The 23,746-nt window shown below is 37.9% G+C and overlaps 3 protein-coding genes across 3 annotated transcripts; 2 read left to right on the plus strand and 1 right to left on the minus strand.

Moving 5' to 3' along the window:
• The first annotated feature begins 242 nt into the window (after positions 1-242).
• nup85 (nucleoporin 85) lies at positions 243-11,192 on the plus strand. The gene is made up of 19 exons (XM_038276677.1): positions 243-410; positions 1,104-1,194; positions 1,858-2,020; positions 2,159-2,229; positions 2,322-2,365; positions 3,568-3,637; positions 3,747-3,868; positions 3,949-4,083; positions 4,454-4,576; positions 4,760-4,891; positions 4,971-5,077; positions 5,184-5,267; positions 6,063-6,128; positions 7,753-7,904; positions 7,994-8,111; positions 8,444-8,544; positions 8,860-9,011; positions 10,592-10,693; positions 10,974-11,192. The coding sequence occupies exons 1-19, from the start codon at positions 378-380 to the stop codon at positions 11,070-11,072; spliced, it is 1,965 nt and encodes a 654-aa protein (XP_038132605.1). The 5' UTR covers positions 243-377; the 3' UTR covers positions 11,073-11,192.
• A 1,903-nt stretch (positions 11,193-13,095) lies between these two features.
• Positions 13,096-16,720, plus strand: mrps7 (mitochondrial ribosomal protein S7). Its single transcript, XM_038276680.1, has 5 exons — positions 13,096-13,221; positions 15,329-15,520; positions 15,605-15,668; positions 15,753-15,920; positions 16,245-16,720. The coding sequence occupies exons 1-5, from the start codon at positions 13,178-13,180 to the stop codon at positions 16,464-16,466; spliced, it is 690 nt and encodes a 229-aa protein (XP_038132608.1). The 5' UTR covers positions 13,096-13,177; the 3' UTR covers positions 16,467-16,720.
• mif4gdb (MIF4G domain containing b) lies at positions 16,608-23,711 on the minus strand. Its single transcript, XM_038276681.1, has 6 exons — positions 23,614-23,711; positions 22,989-23,109; positions 22,766-22,875; positions 21,634-21,789; positions 21,391-21,483; positions 16,608-18,207 (listed from the first exon to the last, which is right to left on the minus strand). Exons 2-6 carry the CDS (start codon positions 23,065-23,067, stop codon positions 17,980-17,982), a joined length of 666 nt encoding a protein of 221 aa, XP_038132609.1. The 5' UTR covers positions 23,068-23,109; positions 23,614-23,711; the 3' UTR covers positions 16,608-17,979.
• Between the last annotated feature and the right edge of the window lie 35 nt (positions 23,712-23,746).

Genomic DNA, 23,746 nt, shown 5'->3' on the forward strand with positions numbered 1-23,746 from the left:
ATAATAGAAATGATCAGCTAAAAGAAATATCCCTAAATTCCAGCTTCTACGGTGGGTTTAAAGGATTATTTTTCAGTAAAATACGTGAAGCTTTAAATTCTCTGCATTCGAAGCTGATCCAGTATTTGGACATTTTTAATATGTGATTATCTACGCATCGGAGGAGGAAACAAATAATAGCCATCCCTGAGGACACGGTCGGTAGGAAAATTCAGGCAATGAGAAGGGCAGCCCAGGCGCATGCGCACTAGCGGCTTCTTAACGGAAGACAGAGGCGCGTAAACGCTGGAAGTGAAAAGCACATGTGTTTCATAGCATGTTTATAGCTGAATTATTCGAAATTTAGCTACATATAGGATCTGTTGTACTGCTCCCTGATGGAGGAAGTGGATGTTGACCCGACAGTCACTGTAAGTTATCTTTGTAAGGTTCATTTTATTCATTCAATGCAGCCAGACAGAGTTTCACTGCTAACCATTTAGCTAAGTAACGATAATCTGTTTCAAATTCTCACAGTCATTGAATAAGAAGGCGTTTAGAACCCGCAAAGACGGCCAACGTTTCTAATAGTAATAAACTCTGCTCCCTAACACACTGCAATTATGTATCTATCTATCATCTGTATATCTATCATCTGTGTATCCATCTGTCATCTATGTATCTATCATCTGTTTATCCATCTGTCATCTATGTATCTATCATCTATCTATCTGTCATCTATGTATCTATCATCTATCTATCTATCATCTATGTATCTATATATCTATCATCTATGTATCTGTCATCTATGTATCCATCTATCTATCATTTATGTATCTATCATCTATGTTTTTATCTATCATCTATGTATTTATCATCTATCTAAACTATCCATCCATCTATCTATCTATCAACATGTTTAATGCGTGATAGACTGATGCTGCCTGATTTAATTATTTTAGAAATAACATAAACCTGAGATCCATTGTAAAGTTTAATTGAAACTGTGTTTGTTGTTTTTTTGTTTTTGTTCGTACATTACTGGATACTCTTGGAACACGAACACTAAATCTAAAGAGTTGCTTGTTTGTTTGTCTATCATTTTGTATGTTGTTTCAATACAGAATATACCAGGAATCAGACATGGGAAGCATATGGGTTTTGCCTGGGGTCCTGGAGACATTCTTGTTTATGAGACACAATTTAAGCCATCGGGTATGTCTGCAAACTGCCTCTTACAAAGGCATTGTTGTTGTTATTATTATTATTATTTTATTTTATTTTTTTGTAGATTTGATCATGTAACAACCAGAAAATGTTATATTTTATAGGAGTTTTTGTGATAGTCCAACTCAATATGAGAAAGATATGAAAGGGTTATAAATTCTAAAAGTATTGCTATTCCACATAGTACAATCCTTTTTTGCATCTACATCTGCAGGTTTTTGGAGATATGCATCTTTTCACATTTAAGGACTAATTTTTCTGCCTATTAATAAAAAAAAATTGCACACTCTCAGGTTGAATGGCGAGCTTCTGTCAACATTCATCTCAAGTTTTGCCAAAAATTCTGAATTAAATCTAATTAGATTAGATAAGACCTCTAAATGCTGTCTGTATTGTCACAGAATTTGAGTTACACACATTGGATTACTTAGATTAGAGAGGGGCTGCATAGAAATGTATGCCACATTTTTATTTCCTTCCTTAACAACTGAGCCCTGTTTTTGAGGTGGTCTGTCACATAACAGATGTATGTTAATGCTTCTACCTTGACACACTGTGAATAATAAAGGGTTGCTATAGTTTTCTGGGACTGTCCAGCCTTGCCTCTCTGGGGGTTGTGACTGTCTTGTTTGTCTTCCTACCATATTCTAGGTTCCCTGCTGCCAGATGCAGGTGGAGCCTTCATCCACAAGGTCAGGAAAGACGAGGACATATACTCCCCGATTTTGCGCAAACTTTTCAATGAGTCGCATCACATCTTTGTCGGACTGCAGACGATCAAAGAGGACGTCCCCAGCAAGAGCAAAAGACACCAGTAAGTCCAGTGACCATTTGATCACATAGCATTTTAGCTCATCTTTGGCCAAATAAGTTATTATAAAATAAAACATTTCTAGGTTGTGTAATTATTTATTTATTTTTTATCTGTAACCTGTCTGTCACGTTTTAATAGATTTGTCAGCATCAGTAGAAATTATAGATCTGTGATTCGGGCTTGCATGGAAGAGCTTCAGCAGGTTGCAGGTAATTCCCCTGAAAATATGATTGAAATGTTTTTGAATTGTTTTATTGAGGTTAAAAAAAATTCCTTCATGTACATTTATGTGTTTTTGTAGTTTCCACGAGGGATACCGAAATGGCCACACAATACGGAAATCAGGCATGTATCAGCTACTTTAGATATACTGGGTTTATTAGAGTGTTTTATTGCCGTCTATTAAAATGTAGATTTTTCTTGTTTCAATCCTCTCAGTGTAATGACCTCATTCACACTTTTTACTTTCCACTTTACCACAACAAGAAACAAATCAGAGTTTATTTTTTGGTTTGGACCGTATTTGTTAACTAAAAGTAAAAAAAAACTAAAATAGTACGGTTCTAAATGACACAGTGAACAAAGTTTTATTATTAATCAGTTTGTTGATCCAAACAAAGTTGTGTATGTATTAGAGCTGAAATATTTTTTAAAAACCTTTTTTAACCAAAAAATGTTTTGGTTAATTTTAATTAGTTTTTTTATTTTAATTTTCATTTGCACTAACCCCAAACTTGCAGCTGTATCACCTCCAGGCTTTCGGTTTTTGAAAGCTTGCTTGCCCAGAGTCCATTGTTATATAGCTTTAATTCCATTCATGGATCTACGTGCTAGCTGCAGCTCTCTCTACCTTTCTGTGTGAAAACAAAACCACTCCAAGTGTTTAATCACCACCTAAAGGGCTGGAGGGTGAAATTTAGTGTCCTACTCTTGTTAAATATCATGTGAATAAATATCAGTGTCTCTGCAATTTGGAAATTGCATGGTGTCACTTTGCAATTATTTTGAAAAAGCAATTATTTTGCAAAAGCAATTAATTGCTCGACCCTAGTATGTATGGAAAAAGAGCTTCCTGTATTAATGAAGTGTTCTCTGGCAGTTAAATGTGGAAGAACTAATCTAGGTCACCCTTTTGGACAATTTCTAGATACCTGAAGCTGCAAAATCATTACTACTTCTAATTAAATATAAGTCAATGTAGAGTGGGAATGTATTCAGCTTTTGTTTATTACAGAAGTGATTTTTCAATACGTCTCTTTTATAGAAATAGAGGTAGTCCTATTTACAGTCATGGGCTGCAGCAGCTTGTGGGAGGTAATGTGTGACCTTAGTGCAGGAGCTGGAAAGGTAAATTTCTGGAACATTTTGCGGATAGAAAAGAGATATCCTAGCTGTAAGAAAGCAGGAAAACTTAAATTTAGATTGTTTTGTTTGACTATGAGGGTAAAAGGCTTTGATTAATATGATTTGCCTTATTATTATGACAAAAAGTGTCAGAAAATGATAATTGTTCTGACCTTTTTCCACTCTTTGCCGCCTTGCCGCAGGTCTCTATTCTTTTGGCCATAGAGCTGATCTGGAACCTGTGTGAAGTGCTTTTCATTGAAGCTGCCCCTGGTAAATCTATTTTATTTTTTTTTTTATTTTGATCCAGTTTCCTTCTTTTTGAAGATCTCCCACTTTTTCTTTCTTGAAATGAAAGCGAACATTGTTTTGATTTTCCCAGCTGGCACTCTCTTGCTTCACCTTCTGGACTGGGTGAGGTTACACAGGGCTGATGTGGAGGAGAAGGCAAAGGACGTGCTGCAGAGCGACAGCCCTGCAGAGCACCACAACTACTGGGATGTGGTAGGTCCTGAATAGGTTCTAGTAGTACTGATGTTCAAGGCAGTGGCAGATCTCAATTGTTGTGTGTTTGGTGTTTGCAGGTGGTGAGTTACGTCCTGCAGGGCAGATTGGAGGAAGCCAGACAGATGCTGGGGAAACAGGCCAGCCTACAGCCAGCCTCCAGGGACATGTATAAGCTAATGGATGGCTTACTCAGCAAGATGCCCTTTTTCAATGTTAGTATACTATGAAGTATGCTTTATTGCTTATGGTTAATGAATGAAATTATATGATACTGGAAAAAGTACAGGTTTCCAGTTTGGATGCCTTTCACGATCACAAGAATTTATTTTTGTTATGATGTATAATGATTTCTGACCTAAAAAAAATTACTTTCCAGAGTGAGAACCAGCAAAGCTTTATATGCAGAGCTTCTTACACCCAAATAAATGCTTTGTTTCCAACCTACTACATTAAAATCAGCCTTATTAAAAGGGTGCACAGAATTTAGAAAACATGTAATTGCTATTTCTTTCCGTCTTCTGTCATTGGTTGAAAATGTCTTTGAATAAACCAGCTGATAGCGTTCCTGTCTTCATTTTCTAGCCTGCTGGCACTCAGACACTAACAGAGTTTGATGTGAAGTGGAAGAACTGGCATGAAGAGGTGGACCGCTGCCTGAGCGATAACTCCTTTGCGAGCAACGGCCATCTTGAGCTCATCTGTAAGGTCAGAGACCCTCTGATTGATTATCATCTATGTTTGGTCCTGTTTTTGTAGTAATGATGTCTTATTTGGAGGGTTTGAAAACATAAACACTTGTTTATACTAACGTTTTTTTTTATATATAATCCATCATGATTTGAGCTTTTTACGACATTTTCAGTCTTTGTTGGTTTGTTGCTTTTCTAGATCCTTGTGGGCGATGAAGACACTCTGCTAGAGCAGAAGGAGTTGCTCGGTACCTGGTATCACTTCCTCGTCACTCGACTGCTCTACTGCCACCCTACAGTGAAACCCATAGAGTTACATTACTATGCACAGGTAAACGCCACTCTATGCAGTGTTGCACTGCCTCTTACTGCTGCAGCGTGGCATTACTCTTCTTCTCCTTGCACTGCAGTCATGCCTCACAATGTTCTTGGACTCGAGGAGCGTCCAGGAGCCTTTGGACAGCATCTTACTGGCTGCCTTTGAGTTTGACATTTATCTGGTGATCAAAGACTGCAGGTAGGATAGTAGAACAATGTCGTGTTGATCTCCAGAGATAAGCAAAAATATTTAAAGGCAAACCAGCTTTTCTTTAACATCTTTTAATTTCCTTCTTTTTCCTCAGCATTGTTCTCAACAACTGGTGGTTTGTGGCTCATTTAACGGACCTGCTGGATCACTGCAAACTCCTCCACTCTCATAATTTAAAGTAAGGATCCGTTAGGTTGTAAAGTTGATTTGGAGATGACAGGATGGTGCAGATTAAAATGGCAATAAGTAAAAATTTATTGTAAAACTAACCAAAATCATTCTCATTTGTCACTCGGGATGGAAGTAACATTCCCTAAAAACACCTGTCCTTTCCATCAACAGCTTCTCTTCTTTTAAACCTAGAGGTACGGAGCAGATCTACTTTGGTGGATTGTGTAGTACATGTTTACTTCCTGGTTTTTGTAACCAATCATAGGAGAGTTCTCAGGGTTCTTAATATTAATAAAAATAATATGGCTTAATAAAAACTTAATATGGCTGAAATGTCTTTACTTGCCTTTTTGAACGTATGCCTCTATTGACTGCTGAAAAATAGTAATATCTGGTATCTTTCTTAAAGCACATTTTAAGAAGAGGTATTCCTTGGAAAACATTAGACATATAATTTCACTCTTGTTGCCCACTCCTAACGGAGGGAGGTATCTTATTTGGGCTCCAACTTGAATAGATTCTTCCAGAAAAGAAACGTTTCCAAAATGTCCTCGTTCAGATCTTAGCTAAAAGGTAGGAAATACTGCTACTGCTGCTACAGGGTTGTTTCAGTGAGTAATTTATGGTCATAATTTTCTTCAGGGTCACGGTTTGCTGTCTTTCTGAGAAGAAAAAGCCAGAATATCCAGTAATTTACATCAGAATTTATTCTGGATTACCTCTAACTCTGCTTTATGGAATGCGATCTAGGTGCCATTTTTACATAAGGCTCTAATATTAAGGTGTTTCTGTTTGTTTTCAGCTTTGGATCCAACATGAGAGAGTTCCTCCTGCGAGAGTACGCCTCAGGTTTATTCACTCATCACAGGTAGACTTAAATTCTTAAGGTTCACATGCTCCTTCCTTTCTTTTTCTCTGTTTTCTCTCTTCCTCACACTCATGCTAGGGGTGAGCGATGTATTTTTTTTATTTATTTATTCGTTTATTTGATAGGGACAAGTATGTTTCATGCATCATGTCACACACTACAACATTTTAGCTAAGGCTAATTCTCAATGTCTGTCCCCAGTTAGGCTTTTACACAAAACACAGTGACTGTACACAAGAAACAACAGAGCAAATTACACATTAAAACATCACAGAAATAAACTCAGGTCAGTTAGATTATTAATGTTCACATGACTGACCTCTCAATAAAAAGTCTTTAAGTTTATGTTTAAAAAGGACCCAGTTTGACTCTCCCTTCAGTTCTGCAGGTAATGTATTCCATGTTTTGGTGCCTTGTACATGAAAGCTGATTGACCCAAAGAGGTTTTGCGTCTGTATCGAATATACTCCACAAATCTCAAGTTTTCCCACGCACAAAGTTAAAATGACTATCGCAGCCATCGAGTACAAATTTGCATAATGGCTTTAAATTGTCTGCATCTATTTCACTGAGTTTTATTTTCCCCACACACTTTGAATGCATCATAAACCCCTCTTCTAAACAGAAATATAGCAACAGCAGGTGTTTCAGCTTAGCAATATATGGCAGTGGTGTGGATTTCACGCCATGGACGTCGAACAAAAGATGGTAATATGTAAGATGTGCTGCAAAAGGTAGCAGTAGAAATTTATTGCACCACCTAAAAGTAATTCGCTGCAAAATGAAGAATGTTGTCAACTCTGCTTGCCAGCGATGATGTTGGCTTTGCCGTTTGAAAAAGCGAAAGGGAAAAGTAGAGATGGAGGGAAATCACAGAAGCTATTTATTACGTTATTGAGATGTTTTTTAGAAGCTCTAATACCTGTGATGTGGTCTTGTTCAGAGGTTTTGCAGGTGTTCTCAATTTTACTACTTTGTGCTTCTTTACAATTCCTCGCACGTAAAAGTCAAAGCAAATAGTTTTGAAAGCACCAGTAATGCTCTATATTTTGGACAGTGTTTCCACTTTTGTGTTTGTAATTTGAGGTCAATTTCTTTTTTTATTGTGCTTTTCTTTTTTTGATTATGCACAAAAGAGCCCTATTTTATTTACATTTTATTTAGTATTGTCTTTTTTTCTTTGCTTCCTGTTTGATTGCTGGGATCTTGTTAAAGATTTATTACTGACACTGAAAGACATAATATGGAAGAATTATTAGTGTAAGCTTTGAGCTGGTTAAAATAGGTGGTTTTGAATTTGAAACCAAATGTTTGAATGAGCAGTTTTATGCTGTCTATTGTTTTTGAGGGTGATTTAAACATATCATGATATATATCGTGTATCGCGATATAGCCCAAATAATTCGTGATATAAGATTTTCTTCATATCGCCCCGGCCCTAACTCATGTCCTTCCTTACTTCCCTCCTCACTCTTATGTCCTACCTTCCCTCCTTGCTTTCCTTCTTTTCTTAGTCCGCTTTTCCTTCCTTCCTTCCTGGCCACAATATTTATTTAGAATGTAATTAGAAGTTGTTGGGGTTTTTTTTTTGGATATTCTAAATGTCTTTCCTTCTGCTCTGCAGTCTCTGGCAGTGCGCTGTGGATTACTTTGACCACTGTCCAGAGTTGGGGCGAGCTTGCCTCGAGCTGCAGATCGAGCGTGTGCCTTTAGACACCGAACGCAAGGCACTCAAAGTTCTCCGGATTTGTGAGGAGAGGCAGATGTCAGAGCAAGGTAAAAGCTTTCCTTTTCCCTTGTGTAACGTTATCAGGGGTTTGCAGTGCATTTTGCATTGAAACACTGCCTCCCTGTTTCTCTTTCAGTGCGGAGTATCTGTAAGATCATGGCCATGAGAGCTCTGAGGAACAACAGACTGGGCTCAGCTCTGTCCTGGAGCATCAGAGCCAAAGACGCTGCGTTTGCAACCCTCATTTCTGAGAGGTTATTAGTTTTCTCTGTTCACGTTGGGTTAACACTGATCTCTTCATTTATGGGTTACAGCATCATTTAAAAGTATTCAGTCACATCACTACCACTGATTTCTCAGGGTAAGGATGCTGTGTTGTGGAAAACAAAAAAAAAATCACACAACTGTAAAGAAAAGGAAAAACGGTGGAAGATTTTTATGTTTTATGAAACAAAACCTTCACATCTACAGTTATGTGACACTAAAGAGGTTCAGTTCAACCAACTAGCTCACATTTCTGTTAAAGTTCCTTTGTAAAATTGACCAAAACAATAACAAATTAATGATTTTTCTTTTTTTTTTTTAGGTTTCTACAGGATTATTGTGCCAAAGGGACTTTTTCTGACTTGGATCTGATTGACAATTTGGGACCAGCGATGCTCCTCAGTGACAGGCTGACTTTCCTTGGTATGAACATCCCTCCTCATCAGATGGCGCCTCCCTTTAGACGCAGATGTGTCTTTCACAAGTTCAGTCTTCACTTCACACTAGGGAAAAACATTCAGCATGTAGCTTCACTCACATTAGACTCAAAGAAACTGATCTAATCAGAGCTGCGCTGTGCTAAATGTAAAGCTGTAGCCTGACAGACTCTGCTTGGACCCAAACTTCTATAAAGATCAAGTTTTATATAAGATCTCACCTGTTTAGAAGTTTGAACTCTCATTAAATCATTTTGCACAACAATGAGCTGCATGGATGGTGTTTTATTGCTTTTACTAGGAAAATACAGGGAGTTCCACAAACTGTACGGGGAGAAGCGTTACAAGGAGGCTGCAAAGCTGCTGCTCTCCCTCATGATGGCAAAGATCGCCCCCAGAAGCTTCTGGATGACGCTGCTGACGGACTCTCTACCGCTACTGGAACAGAACGAGGTCAGTCAACATTCTGGATGCCATTAAACCTTTAAACTGGGGATTAATGGTTAGAAATACAGGGGGATGGCTCTGTAGTGATGTGGTGTGTTTGTATTATAAGCTTTAGAAATACATTTTAGTCCTGCTTACAATTTTTTTATGTACTGAGGAATAAATTCTAGTGACTGTTTATTTGTTTATTGCAAACACTCGGTTTGCTATATAGCGGTATTTTTATTGAGTAATTATGTCTACTCTACTAATTCTTAGGGATGCACCGATCTGATATTTTTATCGGTATTGGTCCAGATATAAGGAAAAAAACTAGATCAGTATCGGTGACAATTGACTCGATATAGGGGCTGATCTATTCATTCTAACTCTATGCTATGCTCTGCCATCATGCGGCAGCGCAACAACAGAACATGGTCATATTAACTATAACACCACCAACTTAATGAAACACCTCCAGAAGTCTCATGACAAGGAACATGCTGAGATTACCGGACTCGGCAAACAAAAACGAAGCAGCGGGAAGCAGCTAACTTCTCGAAGCAAAGGGAAGAAGTAAAATATTTCCATGTAGCAGTATACAGGCCAAAAAAAAAATCCCACAGATGATACTTCAAGTAATATAATATAATTTTTTTTTTTTTTTTTTTTTTTACATGTTGACCAAGTCAGAGAACTTTTGGTTCAGGATTTGTGCACAGTTGTTACATAAATGAGTCATAACATTTATATTTGGGTTGTTTCCTGTTTTTATTTTTATTTTTTTTAAGAAAAGGGAAGTCCAATCATATGCACAGAAGAATGATCCCTTTTTTTCACACAATAAAACAATTTTTTAAGCTAATAATTCAGTGCTGTTTTTGGTATCTGTATCGGCCGACATAAAATTTCAAATATCGGTATCGTATCGGAGGTGAAAAAAGTGGATCGGTGCATCCCTGCTAATTCTGATATTATGTCACTCATAAATCTATCCAGTTAATATCCAAATGAAACTGCCAAATATGTACAATGATGAAAGTTCAGCTTCTTTGTTTCTTCTGTGCTAAAATTTAGGTTGGTTTAAAAGACAGTTTTTCTGTCTAGCCACAACCTGTACTCACCTGAAAGCAGCAAGTGTAGCTGGGGGAAAAAATTGTGATGGATGAGTTATGCTGCATCATAAATTTTCTCATTTTTGGTATGTCTTGTCTGCCTTTGGGAGATTAAGCATCTCTGCTGCTATAAAATACGCAACAAATATTTGATTTGAAAGTCTAAACGGCAGAGCAAATGTATTTCAGCTGAGTTAAAGTTGCAGTCATGGCCCTTTAAACAGCAGTCAAGCAGTCTTTGGTGCATGCATTGCTTATGTTGATGTTGGAAAATGAATTGGTACAGGAAGACACTCTGCCTTAATTAGAAACTCCACAGCTAAGAAGAAGTACAAAATCACTGAAATCACATTACAGCAGTTTTTTTTATTGCCATAATTAAAACTTTTAATGGATCAATTAACTCTAATTGGAGGTAATTCTTAGATGTATCTTGGGGAAAAAATTTTTTTTTTTTTTTAACTATTTCTAACCCTGTTTTCCTCTTTTCAGGTGATCTTCTCTGCAGATCAGACCTACGAGTTGATGTATTGTTTAGAGGAACTGACGTCCTCACTGGACCCTGCAGCTCCTGGTGCAGATAGACCTATGCAGGTATTATTCTGCTTAAATGATCCATCTGAGTTTAAACTTTAAAGTCAAAAGAAGAAGAAAGATCTCTATTTTTTTATAGCAAAAAGTTTGTAAGCTATAGATGCAAACTGCAGATAGATTTCCATTATTGTTTTTATATGAATATGTATAGGAGTTCCCGACATCAAAGATGCAAATACTGGTCATAACGTGTTGAAAGTTTAAACTTAATTCTCCAATTGTTAAAGTGTCTAACAGGCTGATTCATATAAGTTTAATTTAAGCATATTTGTGTTTTCAGGAGGAAGACGTGGAGCAGACCAAAGTGGAGCTCCTCAGGCTCTCGCTGGCCAGGAATCTGTCTAAGGCTATCGTTAAAGAAGGAACCGTGGACACATGAGGGAGATTCGAGATTAAAAACACGGCTCTTTTTTTTGCCTGTTTTTGTGTTGTGTAAATATGAATAAAAATGAAACGCTCAAAATATGATTTTTGATAATAAAATACTGTTCATGATGTACATCTGATTTCTTTTTATTAGATAAAAAATTTACTATAGGACAAAACATGAATACATAGAGCTGGAAGTTTTAACCATATCATTAAGAAAAGTTTATGTGTGCACAACAAGAAAGGATTTATAAATCCTAAAACTATATGTGATCAAATGGTTACAATTTCCAAGAAGCAATAAGCAAAATATGGAGAGTGTAGACATACTTCATGTTTAAAGCTTTCACTTTTTTTCTTCACGTAAATTAGATGGGAGAATAATGTGGATAAGTATAGACACTATGTATCAAATAGTTGTAGACCTGTATGGTCATCTGTCTTAAACCAAATGATCCAGATCCGAGATCAAGTCCCAGCATGCTCTGCTGCTAAACCACAGGATCATCATTCCACAACTACGTTTTCTATCTGGACACTTTAAAACTACACTTAGAAAACGAGCAAATATTTTTGGTTGTATAATGAACGATGGTGAAATATCTAAAACATTTCCAAAGCCTTGGTTTCATCCATGGATAATTTCTGATCTTTAAACTGACTTTTTTTTTTTTTGACAAATGGAGAAACGGAACAGTTCACATCTGTATTTAGAAGCGAGATAAGGAATATGGTTAAGTCTCTACCTGATGCATCTAATGACTTTGGAGAAATAAAATTTCTAGTTTTGTAAAAACATTTAGGGCTGAAACTATTTCATTTCCAAATAGGAATATGCAGTATTGTTTTGGCCCTTGGGTGCATTCTAAACTACTTTATATTTAAATCTATAGTTTGATCAGACTCAAACTAAGTCAAGGCTAATAGCCATTTTTTATTTACTTTTGTCAAACAAGCAAAAGTGAATATTTAAATAATGTGGAAACACTCATTAAAAAGGAAATTAAATCAATAATGTGACTGAAAGATGGCAGAGTCAGAAGGTAAGCACTGCCAGATGGATTTACAACATTAAAGTTGAAGAAAGAGAATAGAAAGGTTTAGCATCCATTTCCAAATCACACTTTGGTTTAATACTACAGAGTTTGAATGATTTATTGCCTGACCACAGAGCATTGTGTCATTTACTGACTCGCAGGGATCTATATAAAACTAAAAAAGACTGGGAGGTAATAGCAGTATGAATGGATACTGTAAATAAGAGGTTGTCATATCTCGACTTAGAATTGGTTATACTGGACCTAAAAGTTCTCTTTTCAGAATAGGGAAACATGAAACAGGGACTTGTAATTACTGTAATAAATCAAAATAGTGGAAATAGTATTTTCTATGATCAATCTTTTAGAAAGTAAATCAAATTCTGTTATAAATCAATTAATTCATTTTTTTTTTTAAAACACTGGATTATTTAATCACATTTATTTGATTGCATGATTTATATATATGAGTGTGTATGGACATAAATTTGCAGATTCATGCATATCATTGAGGTATGTATTATTAACTTCCCTTTTACATCATTGATGACCAAACTCAAGTCTAGAAGGTGATGCACCTTAAGTTGGTTGCCATCCACCAATAAAAAAAAACTAAAGAAGAATAGTTTCCATTATATTTAATAGGGAGGAAAAATAATAAAAAATGTGAAGGATGTGGAGAAAAAGAAAATGTAGAACATGTACTGATAAACTGAAACTTATGAACATGAAAGGGAGAAATTGAGAAGGATGGTTGAAAGGACAGGCAAAGAATGGAGTCTTAAAGGAATATTGGGAAATTAAGGAAATATAAAGGATGTTTACAGATGAAGGAAAGCATTATTTATTTATCTACAGAATACAAAATAAAAAAGTAAAATTTGGTGTAAAGTAATGTTGCTACACACTAATCTACAGTAGGTGGCGGTATGCACCTTAAAGTTGCTTGCGATCCGCCATAATAGAAAAGAAGAAGAAGAAGAATTTCCACTTCACCCCATCTGGAGGCGATAATGAGCTTCAGACAGCTGAACAAGTAACATTAAACGAAGAAGAAGAAGAACGTCACATTTTCAACATGTCTGCTTCCATCTCAGGATTACTAAAACCTTGGACACCGAGGTAATTCTGACTATTTCATCTAAGAACGTAATTTCATCCGGTAAATTCAAACCATGTAGATGATTGTTTACCAGTAAGGATTTGGTTAAATATCAATGGAGACCGTTGTGATCTGAAGTGCAAAGTGGCGTTTTGTTTAACCTGGAGCAGTTTTCCTATTTAGAGCGCTGATTACATATTTTATCAACCCAGTAGAGGAATATATTTATGAGATTAATAATATATAAGTACAAAATATATAGATCTAGATTATGGATGAAAATAATTAAGAAAAAAATCCTTCAACAGTCAGTGAAAGTGTTTGCCTGTTAACATCATTTATTAAATGACAGGACATGGTGTACATTTTATCTTCTAACAGTTTTAAACCACTTAATTTTATTTTAATTAATTAAAACATAATGATTTATGCTAAGTTCTAGTCCTGGATGTGCAGCACTTTCCTACAGTATTTTGTAAGCCACCAACCTCGCTGGAGTAGGGCAGAGATGTAAAGAGCATGTGTAAAGAAAATGTGGAAATGTTTGCTGCATATTTGTATTTAACTCCCTTAAATTAATGTAGAACCATATGGTCTGTCTGAACACAAACATATTAGAATAGAAAAGAATAGAAAATCCCTTTATTGTCCCTCCATGGGGAAATTCAGGTGTTTACAGCAGCAAAAAGATTATAGAAAATTGGTCACACAAATGTGGACCTTAGAAAAATGTATAGAATGACATAATAGTGAAAAGATAAAGAACAAAGAAAGATGTTAAAGCATAAAATACTGTGCTGTAAAGTGTTTTAACAATATAAAAACTCTGCACTGTAGAATAAAATAACCAATATACAGCTATGGGCATTTTTACAGTAATGAATATTTGAAAATAGCAACATCAGAGATGTGCAAAATGACAGCAGCATCTTATTTAACTGATTAAGTGAGAAACCTTGCAAAATCAATTTAGGTTTTTTGGAACAGTGGTGGTTATATAGTCTTACAGCTCCTGGGAGGAAGGATCTGTGATAACGCTCCCTGGTGCATTTAAGGTACAGCAGTCTGTCACTGAAGGAGCTCTCCAGTTTAGCAACAGCTTCATGCATGGGGTGGGAAACATTATCCAACAGAGATGTTAATTTAGTTAGGATCCTTTTGTTTCCCACCTCCTGCACAGAGTCCAGGGGGCATCCAATCACAGAGCTGGCCTTCCTAATCAGCCTATCCAGCCGCCTTCTCTCAGCGACAGATAGGCCACTGCTCCAACTGACAGCTCCACAGAAGATGGCTGATGCCACAGATGTCATAGGAGGTCTTTAGGAGCGCCCCCCTGAGCTCCAAAAGACCTCAGTCTCCTCAGCAGGAAGAGTCTGCTCTGACCTTTCTTATACAGAACCTGAGTGTTGCGAGTCCAGTCCAGTTTGTTATTCAGATGAACACATAGGTACTTATAACAGCTTTATTATTATTATTATTTTTATTTTTCTTTAAACTGGGGAGAGAGTTTGGTAATTCTATATTCTAAAACTTGGATTTTAAAAGCATGAGGTTAGCTATAAATGTTTATTTTAAGGTGGTGTTCTTACATTAAGAGAAATAACCGTTTGAAGCTGCTTAGGGCTGCAGCTAATGATTATTTTGCAAATTGATTAATCTTTCGGTTATTTTTTCGATTAATAGATTAATAATAGGATAGCAAAAGGTTCCTTAAAGAAGATTTTTTGTGAAACTGAAGGCAGGTAAAACTCAAACTTTTCCACTTGAGGAGTTTTGGATAGAGCATATTAGCAAATTATTTTTTAAAATCTTAAATGTAAAATATTTGCATATTTATTTTTACAATTTTGGTATAATTTCTGCTCAAGGTGGGTTGCCCTATCAGCTAAATGCTTTTTTTTTTACAGTCACTACACTCCAGTTATCAATCAGTTACTAAATTAGCTGAGGGTTATTTCAATAATCAGTTAAACCCAATTAATTGTTTCAGCCCTAAAGCTGCTCTCACCAAGCATTTTAACTAATTGTATTGCCTAAAGATTCTTAAGCCAAATTAATGATGCATGTTTTTAGGTTGCACCCTTATTGCAGTGTTTATAACAGACTGTTTACTTGTTTTATCTGCAGAGTTGTCCTGGTGAGATGGAGCAGATACAACCCCTACTACCTGGAGCCGGAAGTCAGGAAGGAGGTCTACAGCCAACCAGAGAGCGAGCTGAGTGCTGAGGAGAAGGAGGAGCGCGAGCTGAAAAAACTCCGTCCCATCAAAGCAGCTCCCAATGGACTTACCAGCTCTGCTTTTGATGACCCAGTCCTCAGGTGATTTAATAACTAACAAAACAACAACAAAATAGATTTGTGTAAGGTTAATAAAAAACAATCGTTTTCCTCTTCCATTCTCAGTAAATTCATCAACATGATGATGAAACATGGAAACAAGATTCTGGCCAGAGAGATAATGATGCAGGTACATCGGAGAAAAGAAAGCTCACATAGTTTCCGTCTTTAGTTGGTTTCCAGGCAAAGCAATAATCAAAATGTCTCTTCTTAGACCTTGGAACACATCAAGAAGAAGCAGGTGGAGAAATTTCACAAAACGACAGATGGGAAGAAGGAGGAGATTGAATGTAATCCATACACCATCTTTCACGAAGCCTTGGAGAACTGCAAGCCTGTTGTTGGGCTGGCCAGCATACAAAAAGGTGGAAAATACTACCAGGTCAGTGGGTTTGGATAAATAGAGCTCTATTGTTTATTATCTCAGCATTTTTTCCACTTTCTTGTTTCCTACAATTCCATCTTTCCTTCCTTTACTGTAATGGTCCTTTATTTCCCTCCTTTCATATAAATTTTTTATTATAAACATAAAGAACAAAAACCTTTGAAAGGTGAGTCTGGACAATTCTGACTTAAATGTGTAATTTTATTAAAAGAGTTGAGATGGAAAAAAAATCAAGAGCTTTTTGACAAAAAAAAAAAAAGATGCATTTGTTTTTTAGGTTAAATTTTCCTCATAAATATCTCAAATCCCAATCCCTACCAGGTGCCCATCCCGCTTACAGACAATCGCCGGCGCTTCCTGGCCATGAAGTGGATGATCACAGAGTGCAGGGAAAACAAACACAGACGCACGCTCATGTACGAAAAACTCTCCCAGGAGCTGCTCGCCGCTTTCGAGAAGGAGGGCAACGTCATCAAGAAGAAGCACGAGCTGCACAAGATGGCCGAAGCCAACAGAGCCTATGCCCACTACCGCTGGTGGTAGACAAGGCTGTGCAGGACTGAACATGCGATGAGGACGAGCCGTCGTTGTAAGTAGTGAATATTTGTGATGGATTACAAGAGACAGGAAAAGGACTTAATGATGGGTTTTTGATAAGTAAATAAAAAAACTGTGTACTCTGAATTGTTTCAATGTTTTATTAAAACATAATAAAATCAGTAAAAAAACAGCAGAGAAATGGAAAGTATTGCCAGTTTGTAGTCAAACTTCAAAATAAACTGTCTCCATTTTTAACTTGATTCTACACATCCAGGCTTGCTTCTTTCCTGCATCCAGCCGGAATCCTTGAACTTCAACGAAAATGTCAATCCTCAACCAATTTCAGAAAATATTGTCTCAGAGTTTTGAATCAAAGTCATAACATTAAAAGAAACAATTGGTCAAACTACACAGTGCCTCAGACTTTAACTTGGTCAAATGTGTTAGCCTTAGCCGTGCTATTGAATGAGCTAAAAAGTAGTTTTGAAGTGATGCTCTGCTGGGAAAACAACTTTTGATCAAAGATGCACAAATCAGTCTGCAAACTTCCAAAGACCTTTAGGTGAACCCTGATCCTTTTCTATAAACATACCCAAAAACTTTGTTTCACTTTAATAAAATAAGTTCAAAGGTTAAAGGCATCTTATTTAAAACAAAAATGGGTAATCAGCCTCTGCACCTCTGGGCTCCTGATTTGACACAAAACAGTTTTAGGTGTTCTAGTTCTTAGCAACAAAACAAAAATCAGCGGGCCTGATTGGTGCATCTCTGATTTAAAGAGGTATTACTATGATTCCACAATCCCAACAAGATTCTTATGCTTAAGATATGTTGGCACTGCTTTTTCAAAATAAAAGCATTTTCTTCGCTTATAGAAAAAAATCTTTTCTAAAACAGAGTAAATATTTTGGTCTTTCAACCGAGGCTGTGAGAACAAGGAACCAAAAATAAAATCCCTGAATAAAGATGGAAGATTCAGGTGACAAAACAGCCTCTCATCAAGCAGTAACAGAAATCCAGCTTCTACAGCAAACTCTTAAAAGTTCACACAGGAGATGAATGTCTAGTTCTCTGCCAAGAATTCAATACATTACAACAATTATAAAAGTAAAAGCAAACACTAAATCAGTCTGAAACTGACTGGAATGTCTCTTTGATGAAAAAGTTTGGTAAACTTGAGGAAATGTTTCTATAAAACAGGAATGCAAAAAAAAAGGATTGAAAAATTCAGAGCTTCTTGGTTTGGATTCAAAATGTAAAAAAAATCTTGTTCAATCCAAAATGTGCCTGAATGTGGCAAAAAAATAGAAAACCCTTGATAATTAAAACCTTTGTTAACTATTGCACATTCCACATCCATCACCTGGATCAAACCCAGTGAACTCTTAACGTCCTTATTGTCATCTTCTCTGATTGCCTGGAGGACGATTCCTTCTACAAAGAAGCTGCTGGTATTTTAATCAGTGGTGACTAAAGGAAAGTGTCCAAGGTGCATGAAAGGACCCGACGCCCTCTCTCAGTCGGTAATTTCACTGTAGTAATATTTGTGGGCGGTGCTACTGAGCATCCAGCCGCCGGCCCTGAACTCCAGGATCTCTAGGAGCAGGAGGCGGGCCATGGAGGTCAGGCCCTCCTGTAGGAGAAAGCCGTCCCGCAGCAAGAAGAACAGCTCGTCCATCCGCTGGCTGTTCACCTTCTCCAGCTGCTCCCCGATACGATGCAGCTGCTGCACCAGGCAGTCTACCTGCAGGCGAGAGAAAGAGGACACTTTACTTTTTAAAATGCTAGAAAATTACCGTAATGTAGACATCTAGACAGATTGGGACTGGAAATTATTTTTGGAGTTAGGGGTCCTTCAGCTTAATCTTAGATTATGTCTAAACCAGGGGTCAGCTGCTGCATGTGGCTTGAAATAAATAATATGGAGGTTTTACTTGAAGTGATTGAATGTTATCCTTCAGACTAAAGAAAAAAGAAAAGATTTAAAATCCTGTCAGTTCTGCCAGATTGGCTACTAAAGCTGCTCCTAATGGTGGACACCACAGCAAACCTGAACAGGACGCTCAGCGCTACTGATAATGGAGAGGGTGAGAGTGTTTGGGCCCAAGCTGAGTGTCAGGGATTTACAGAGAGGCCCATGGTCTAACTTCCCTTTCAAAGGGGGTTCAAACAATCACAATGTGAGAAATGCAGAGTGTTTGCAGCCTGGAATCACCACAGAGAAAAATTAAATAAACACCATTGCTGCCCCTCTGTTAAATGTGACTGCCTTTGCAGGAACAAGGTAACCTGATCGGGAGCTGACTGACGGGCAATGTAATTCAAATGCAACATTTTCACCCACCGACAATCAAAAGGAGAAGGATGCAGTTTTAGAATGCTATAACAACCAAGCCTTATCCCACACGAATAAAAACTCTTGAGACCAGAAGCAACATTCATTCCTGTTGCTTCTCACATGGAAAAAAGTATTTAAGCTGAACACAGTGGAGGATCTTTGATGCTGTGGGTTTATTTCTACCCTAAAACCACAAAGAACCTTGCTTGAGAACAGGGCATCTGAAAAAGGCACAATAGGTTGAACCTAAACCTGTTGACATCAGTCAATAAACTTCAAAAGAACCATCACTTAGTTTTTCCAGAAACGGATCAGAAATATAAGCCCAACACACACTTAATTAGAATTAGACTAACTTTATGTTTGTCTAATTACAATACTACTACTTCTAATAATACTTATACAATATATGGAGAGATGATAGTACTGCTTTAAAACATTTACCGTATTTTCACGACTATAAGGCGCACTTAAACGTCTTTTTTTCCCCCTTAAAATGTGTTCCCTTTGGTGCGGTGCGCCCTATGTGTGTTGTAACTGTGACTTTTGAGACCACCTCATTGAGGAGATGATGAAAGATTGGCTGAATGTAAGGAGACCAGGTGTTTTTTTTTTCACTCATCACCATCGCTGATGTGAAAAACATGGGGAAACAAATTAACCCTGTGCTCGCTGTTATTCAACCGCTGGACATCGGTGTGAACCGGACCCAGCAGGTGCAGCAGAAGCAGCGAGTTTACATGCAAAGTCAATGGTTGACGCGCGTATAGACGCAGCAAAAGGTCCCGCAGCGCGTTTTGAGCAGCAGGCGCTGCGCGTCAGGAGCGTTTAAGCATCTGCCAACACGCTGCTGCTGCTCGATATGTAAAAATTGAAGTTTTGCTGCTGGAAGCTCCGCATCAACCAATCAGAGAAGCTGATCTGGGAGCTGACAGCGAGACAGACACATCGCTCTGATGACATATGATATTAAGGCAAATGAAAAAGGCTGGATGGATGAGGAGATGATGAAAGCGTGGCTGAGGCAGGTGTATGTGATGAGACCAGGTGGTTTTTTCCACGCATCACCATCGCTGTTAATCTGTGACTGCGTGCCCATCTCACAGCCGATGTGAAAAAAAAGGTGAATCAAATGAACGCTGTTATTCCGGGAGGTCTGACAAAGGAACTTCAACCGCTCGACGTCGGTGTGAACGGGCCGTTCAAAGTAAGGCTGCGAGCGGCGTGGGAGCGATGGATGACCGACGGAGACCACAGTTTCAGGATAAGTGGAAGGCAGCGCCGGGCAAGTTACGCCACCGTTTGCGGATGGATTGTAGATGCTTGGACTAAAGTGTCTGCTGGCTCTGTTGTTCAAGCTTTCGCAAAAGCCGGCATTATTTCTGAGGAGCCGCCCGGCACGGAACGTGACTCTGACAGCGAAGAAGGGGAAATTGGCATGTCTGATTTAGCGCAGCTGTTTAATTCAGAAACAGAGGATGATGACTTTGATGGGTTTGATTAATACTTTGTAATAAATACATTAATAAAGTACAATCATACTCAGTTTTGCTCCCGCTCTATTTTTCTACCTGAAAACTTAATTCAACAGCAGCCTCTGGGCGGGTCTACTCCTCTTCACCGCGGTGGCTGGCAGGTGTTTTTTCATCTAAATAATCTAAATCTTGCAGCTATATTTGCTGTGATCAGTGGGAATAAAGTAGTTTTAATATGTTTTTAAGTAAGAAAGGCCACCTGAAAACTTCATAATTGCAGTCAGTTCATCCAGATTATCTATTTCTGTCGGAGGCACTCAGACCCCCACATACCAGCGGTGCGCCAACAGTAGAAATCCTTTCATCAGCAGCCTCTAGGCCGGGCAGCCTCCGGGTTCACCGCGGCTGCTGGCAGGTGTTTTTCATCTAAATAATTTAAACTGCAGGCACCAGGATACCGGTAATAAAAGCGAACATATTCCGTCGGCAGGTTTCAGGATTTTAAGTTAATTTAGGAGTGATCACAGCGCTGTGTCATCTGCGATGTGTCTGTCTCACGGCCAGCTCCCAGGTTTGATTAATACTTTGTAATAAATACATGAATAAAGCACAGTCATACTCAGTTTTGGGCCCGCTGTATTTTAAAATACGCAGTAGAGCTATTTAAAGGTAGTAGAGGACATGTACCTGTATATAAAAAACGCGCCCTATAGTCCGGTGCGCCTTATGTGTGTGTTAAATACAGAAATGGTACACATAACTGAGACTGCGCCTTTTAGTACGGTGCGCCTTATGGTCGTGAAAATACGGTAACATGTAATCATGGAGGTGGGATATTATGATGTCCTTTTCCACAAATCCACACTTTGTTTCACATAAAATATGGATGCACAGTATTGGAATTTTGACAGATCTAGACCGTCTTATAGACACCATGTAGTGTTCTTCCTCCTGCCTCCCCTGTGCAGATATTGCTAATAGTCTTTTGGTCTTTTGTTTCTGAAACTCTAACATGAACACTACCAAGAGCATGTCTTCTGTGAGAGACTTGTACATCAGTTGTGTGCATGAAGAACTAGATAGATCCATTTAGAACACATGATGGAAATCTGACCTCCTCTTCGTTCAGCAGAGCATCTGGTTGGGCCAACCTCATCAGGCAGTCATAGACAGGAAGGACCAGTGCCCCCAGCGGCATGTTGTTCACCTGATAAAGGTTTACCAAGGCAAGAGTTCCGTGATGCAAAGCAGGAGCATAGAGGATTATATTAAAAAAGATAAAATGGCGCGAGGGCGAAATGTAGATATCTCCTACAGAAGTCCCATAGAAGCAGAGAAAACTGTTTGGGGTTCAAACCTTGAGGTAGTCGAAAATGTTGCAGATGAACGTGACGTAGCAAACCCACTCCTGCAGCGAACGTTTCCTCGTCTCCTCGCGTTCCTTGAACTCCTGCTGCAGGCGGTTCAGCAGGTGTTTCCTAAACACAGTTCCATTGTTTTGCTTGGCCTCGCCCTAGGAGGGAAAAAAGAACCAAGGGATATTAAATAGTGCCTTGCAAAGTAATCACACCGATTGAATTCATACATGTATTCTGAGATTACCACCATTTTTCCCCCCAGATATATTTCTCATTCTAAATAAATTACTGCAATAGGGGAAAATTTTGAAAATATTCCCTCTGAACAAGGCCTGGGCAAATAATCGAGCCAATTAATTATTCTGAATATTTTGTTGCGGGCAAAAAAAAAAAGAAAATCTATTTTCTGCATAACACCACATTGTTGTCTCCCTGGGGCTTCCGTAGCTGGAGTATTACTATCGCTTAAAGATCAGGAAGTCTAAGCTTTATTTGCCAAATTCTGATTTAATATGCTGCTATACCTTTATTAATTGTGCTTTGGTGTTTATGGTGTCCATAAAATGAACTTGGCGGTTGAATTGTGGAGAATTTAAGCTTTCTAAGGATGTATAACATGTCTATATTGGTAAACCTTTCACTGGCATTTTTCCAGGCGTACTGCTGTGTTTACTGTAAATATGCACAATGGAGCAGCAGAGATTAGGTAAATGTTAAGAGGTTAATAGGTAGGGCGGTAAATCGGGAAAAAAAATGGTAATTCGTGTTAGAAATAAAAAAATCTGAGCTTTTATTTTTAGGCCGTATTGCCAAAGCCTACCCTGAACCAATACTTTTATCTTTGAATTCTATTACTGATTAGATGCTCTAATTAATGAGCATTTAATCAGTTCACCCACCTAAAGCAATGTCTTGGCAGAGTTGCATTTGCGCCACTGCTCAGAAACTTCTACTAATTGATCCTTGTTTCCTTGTTATAATGACATCATGCTTTGTGTCAATCTTTAACATAAGATCTCATCAGATTTACTAAATGTTTTGGTCATAACGTGAATATGTGCTGTGAATAGCTTAGAAGAAGGGACAAAAGATTATATACGGAAAAAACCAGCAGTGAGTGACTGAACGGACCTGCACAATGGTGTAGCAAATGCGGCCAGCCTCCTTGCTGAAAAAGGGATCTTTTAAAGATTGGTCCACAAGAATGTTGGATACTTTCTCCAGGTCCACAGAACTTGGATCTGAATAAAAAAAAAAAAAAGAAAAAAAAAAAAAAACACAAACAGAAAAGCTTTGTAAGTTCAAAAATATTTATGAAATAATTTTACATTAACAAAGAAAAATAAATGTTTACCTTTCAAGGCTGTTTTTAGCAGTTTCTGTGTATCCACATCAAATGACTGGATCCTGTAGTCTTCACTGGAGTTTTCCATTATAGATGGTTATGTGGAAAAATACACCTGGGAGCTTTCACTCTGTAAATATGAGACATGGTTCATGCAACAGGTCTTAGAAAAGCGGACACAAAGCAAGTCTTTCATAGACAGCAAACCCGGGGACAACAAAACATTAGATCCCGCAGAGTCATCAAACTGGCTGCTCCACTCAGATTACTCACTATAGCAGGGATTTAAGCGATTTCCTATCAGCTGGAAGTGGTATTTATTCAGGACATAGGCAACATTATTATTTTTTTTTTTAAGGAGCTAAAAAAAAACATACACAAACGGGTAAAGAACGTTATCTGGGCTTAAGGGTATAATTTCAGCACGACAGATTTTTATCGACTATTATCGAAGCGATAAAAACGGCTGTTTTCTCACTGATAAACTCTTTGCTAGCCATAGTGTTTCGGGTGTGCTTCGCCTTGCTATCGTCAAGAAATGGATTTAGGTGTACTGAAACGCTAAGACCGGGACTGCATCGAACTGTTGCGATAATTCACCACATGAAATTGAACAGTTTAACAAAAAATATACCTTTTTATCGCTTCTAGGCTGACCATACCACCTGAGTGAAGAAGAGACTTCCAGCGACACAGATCATCGAAGATCAACTACTATCGACAAGATGAGTCTCTGTCGCTTCTTCCGAGTTTACGCTGCATTGTCT

Source organism: Cyprinodon tularosa, unplaced genomic scaffold, assembly GCF_016077235.1.
Source record: "Cyprinodon tularosa strain WSP-4 unplaced genomic scaffold, ASM1607723v1 ctg126, whole genome shotgun sequence".
Taxonomy (NCBI): domain Eukaryota; kingdom Metazoa; phylum Chordata; class Actinopteri; order Cyprinodontiformes; family Cyprinodontidae; genus Cyprinodon; species Cyprinodon tularosa.

Coding starts and splice junctions, on each gene's coding strand:
- nup85 (XM_038276677.1), top strand. CDS start 378: ATGGAGGAAGTGGATGTTGACCCGACAGTCACT. Junction 5,268..6,062: donor CTCCACTCTCATAATTTAAA/GTAAGGATCCGT, acceptor GTTTGTTTTCAG/CTTTGGATCCAACATGAGAG. Junction 6,129..7,752: donor GGTTTATTCACTCATCACAG/GTAGACTTAAAT, acceptor TCTGCTCTGCAG/TCTCTGGCAGTGCGCTGTGG.
- mrps7 (XM_038276680.1), top strand. CDS start 13,178: ATGTCTGCTTCCATCTCAGGATTACTAAAACCTTGGACACCGAG. Junction 13,222..15,328: donor CTAAAACCTTGGACACCGAG/GTAATTCTGACT, acceptor TTTTATCTGCAG/AGTTGTCCTGGTGAGATGGA. Junction 15,521..15,604: donor TTTGATGACCCAGTCCTCAG/GTGATTTAATAA, acceptor TTCCATTCTCAG/TAAATTCATCAACATGATGA.
- mif4gdb (XM_038276681.1), bottom strand. CDS start 23,067: ATGGAAAACTCCAGTGAAGACTACAGGATCCAGTCATTTGATGTGGAT. Junction 22,876..22,988: donor GCTAAAAACAGCCTTGAAAG/GTAAACATTTAT, acceptor TTTTTTATTCAG/ATCCAAGTTCTGTGGACCTG. Junction 21,484..21,633: donor ACATTTTCGACTACCTCAAG/GTTTGAACCCCA, acceptor AACCTTTATCAG/GTGAACAACATGCCGCTGGG.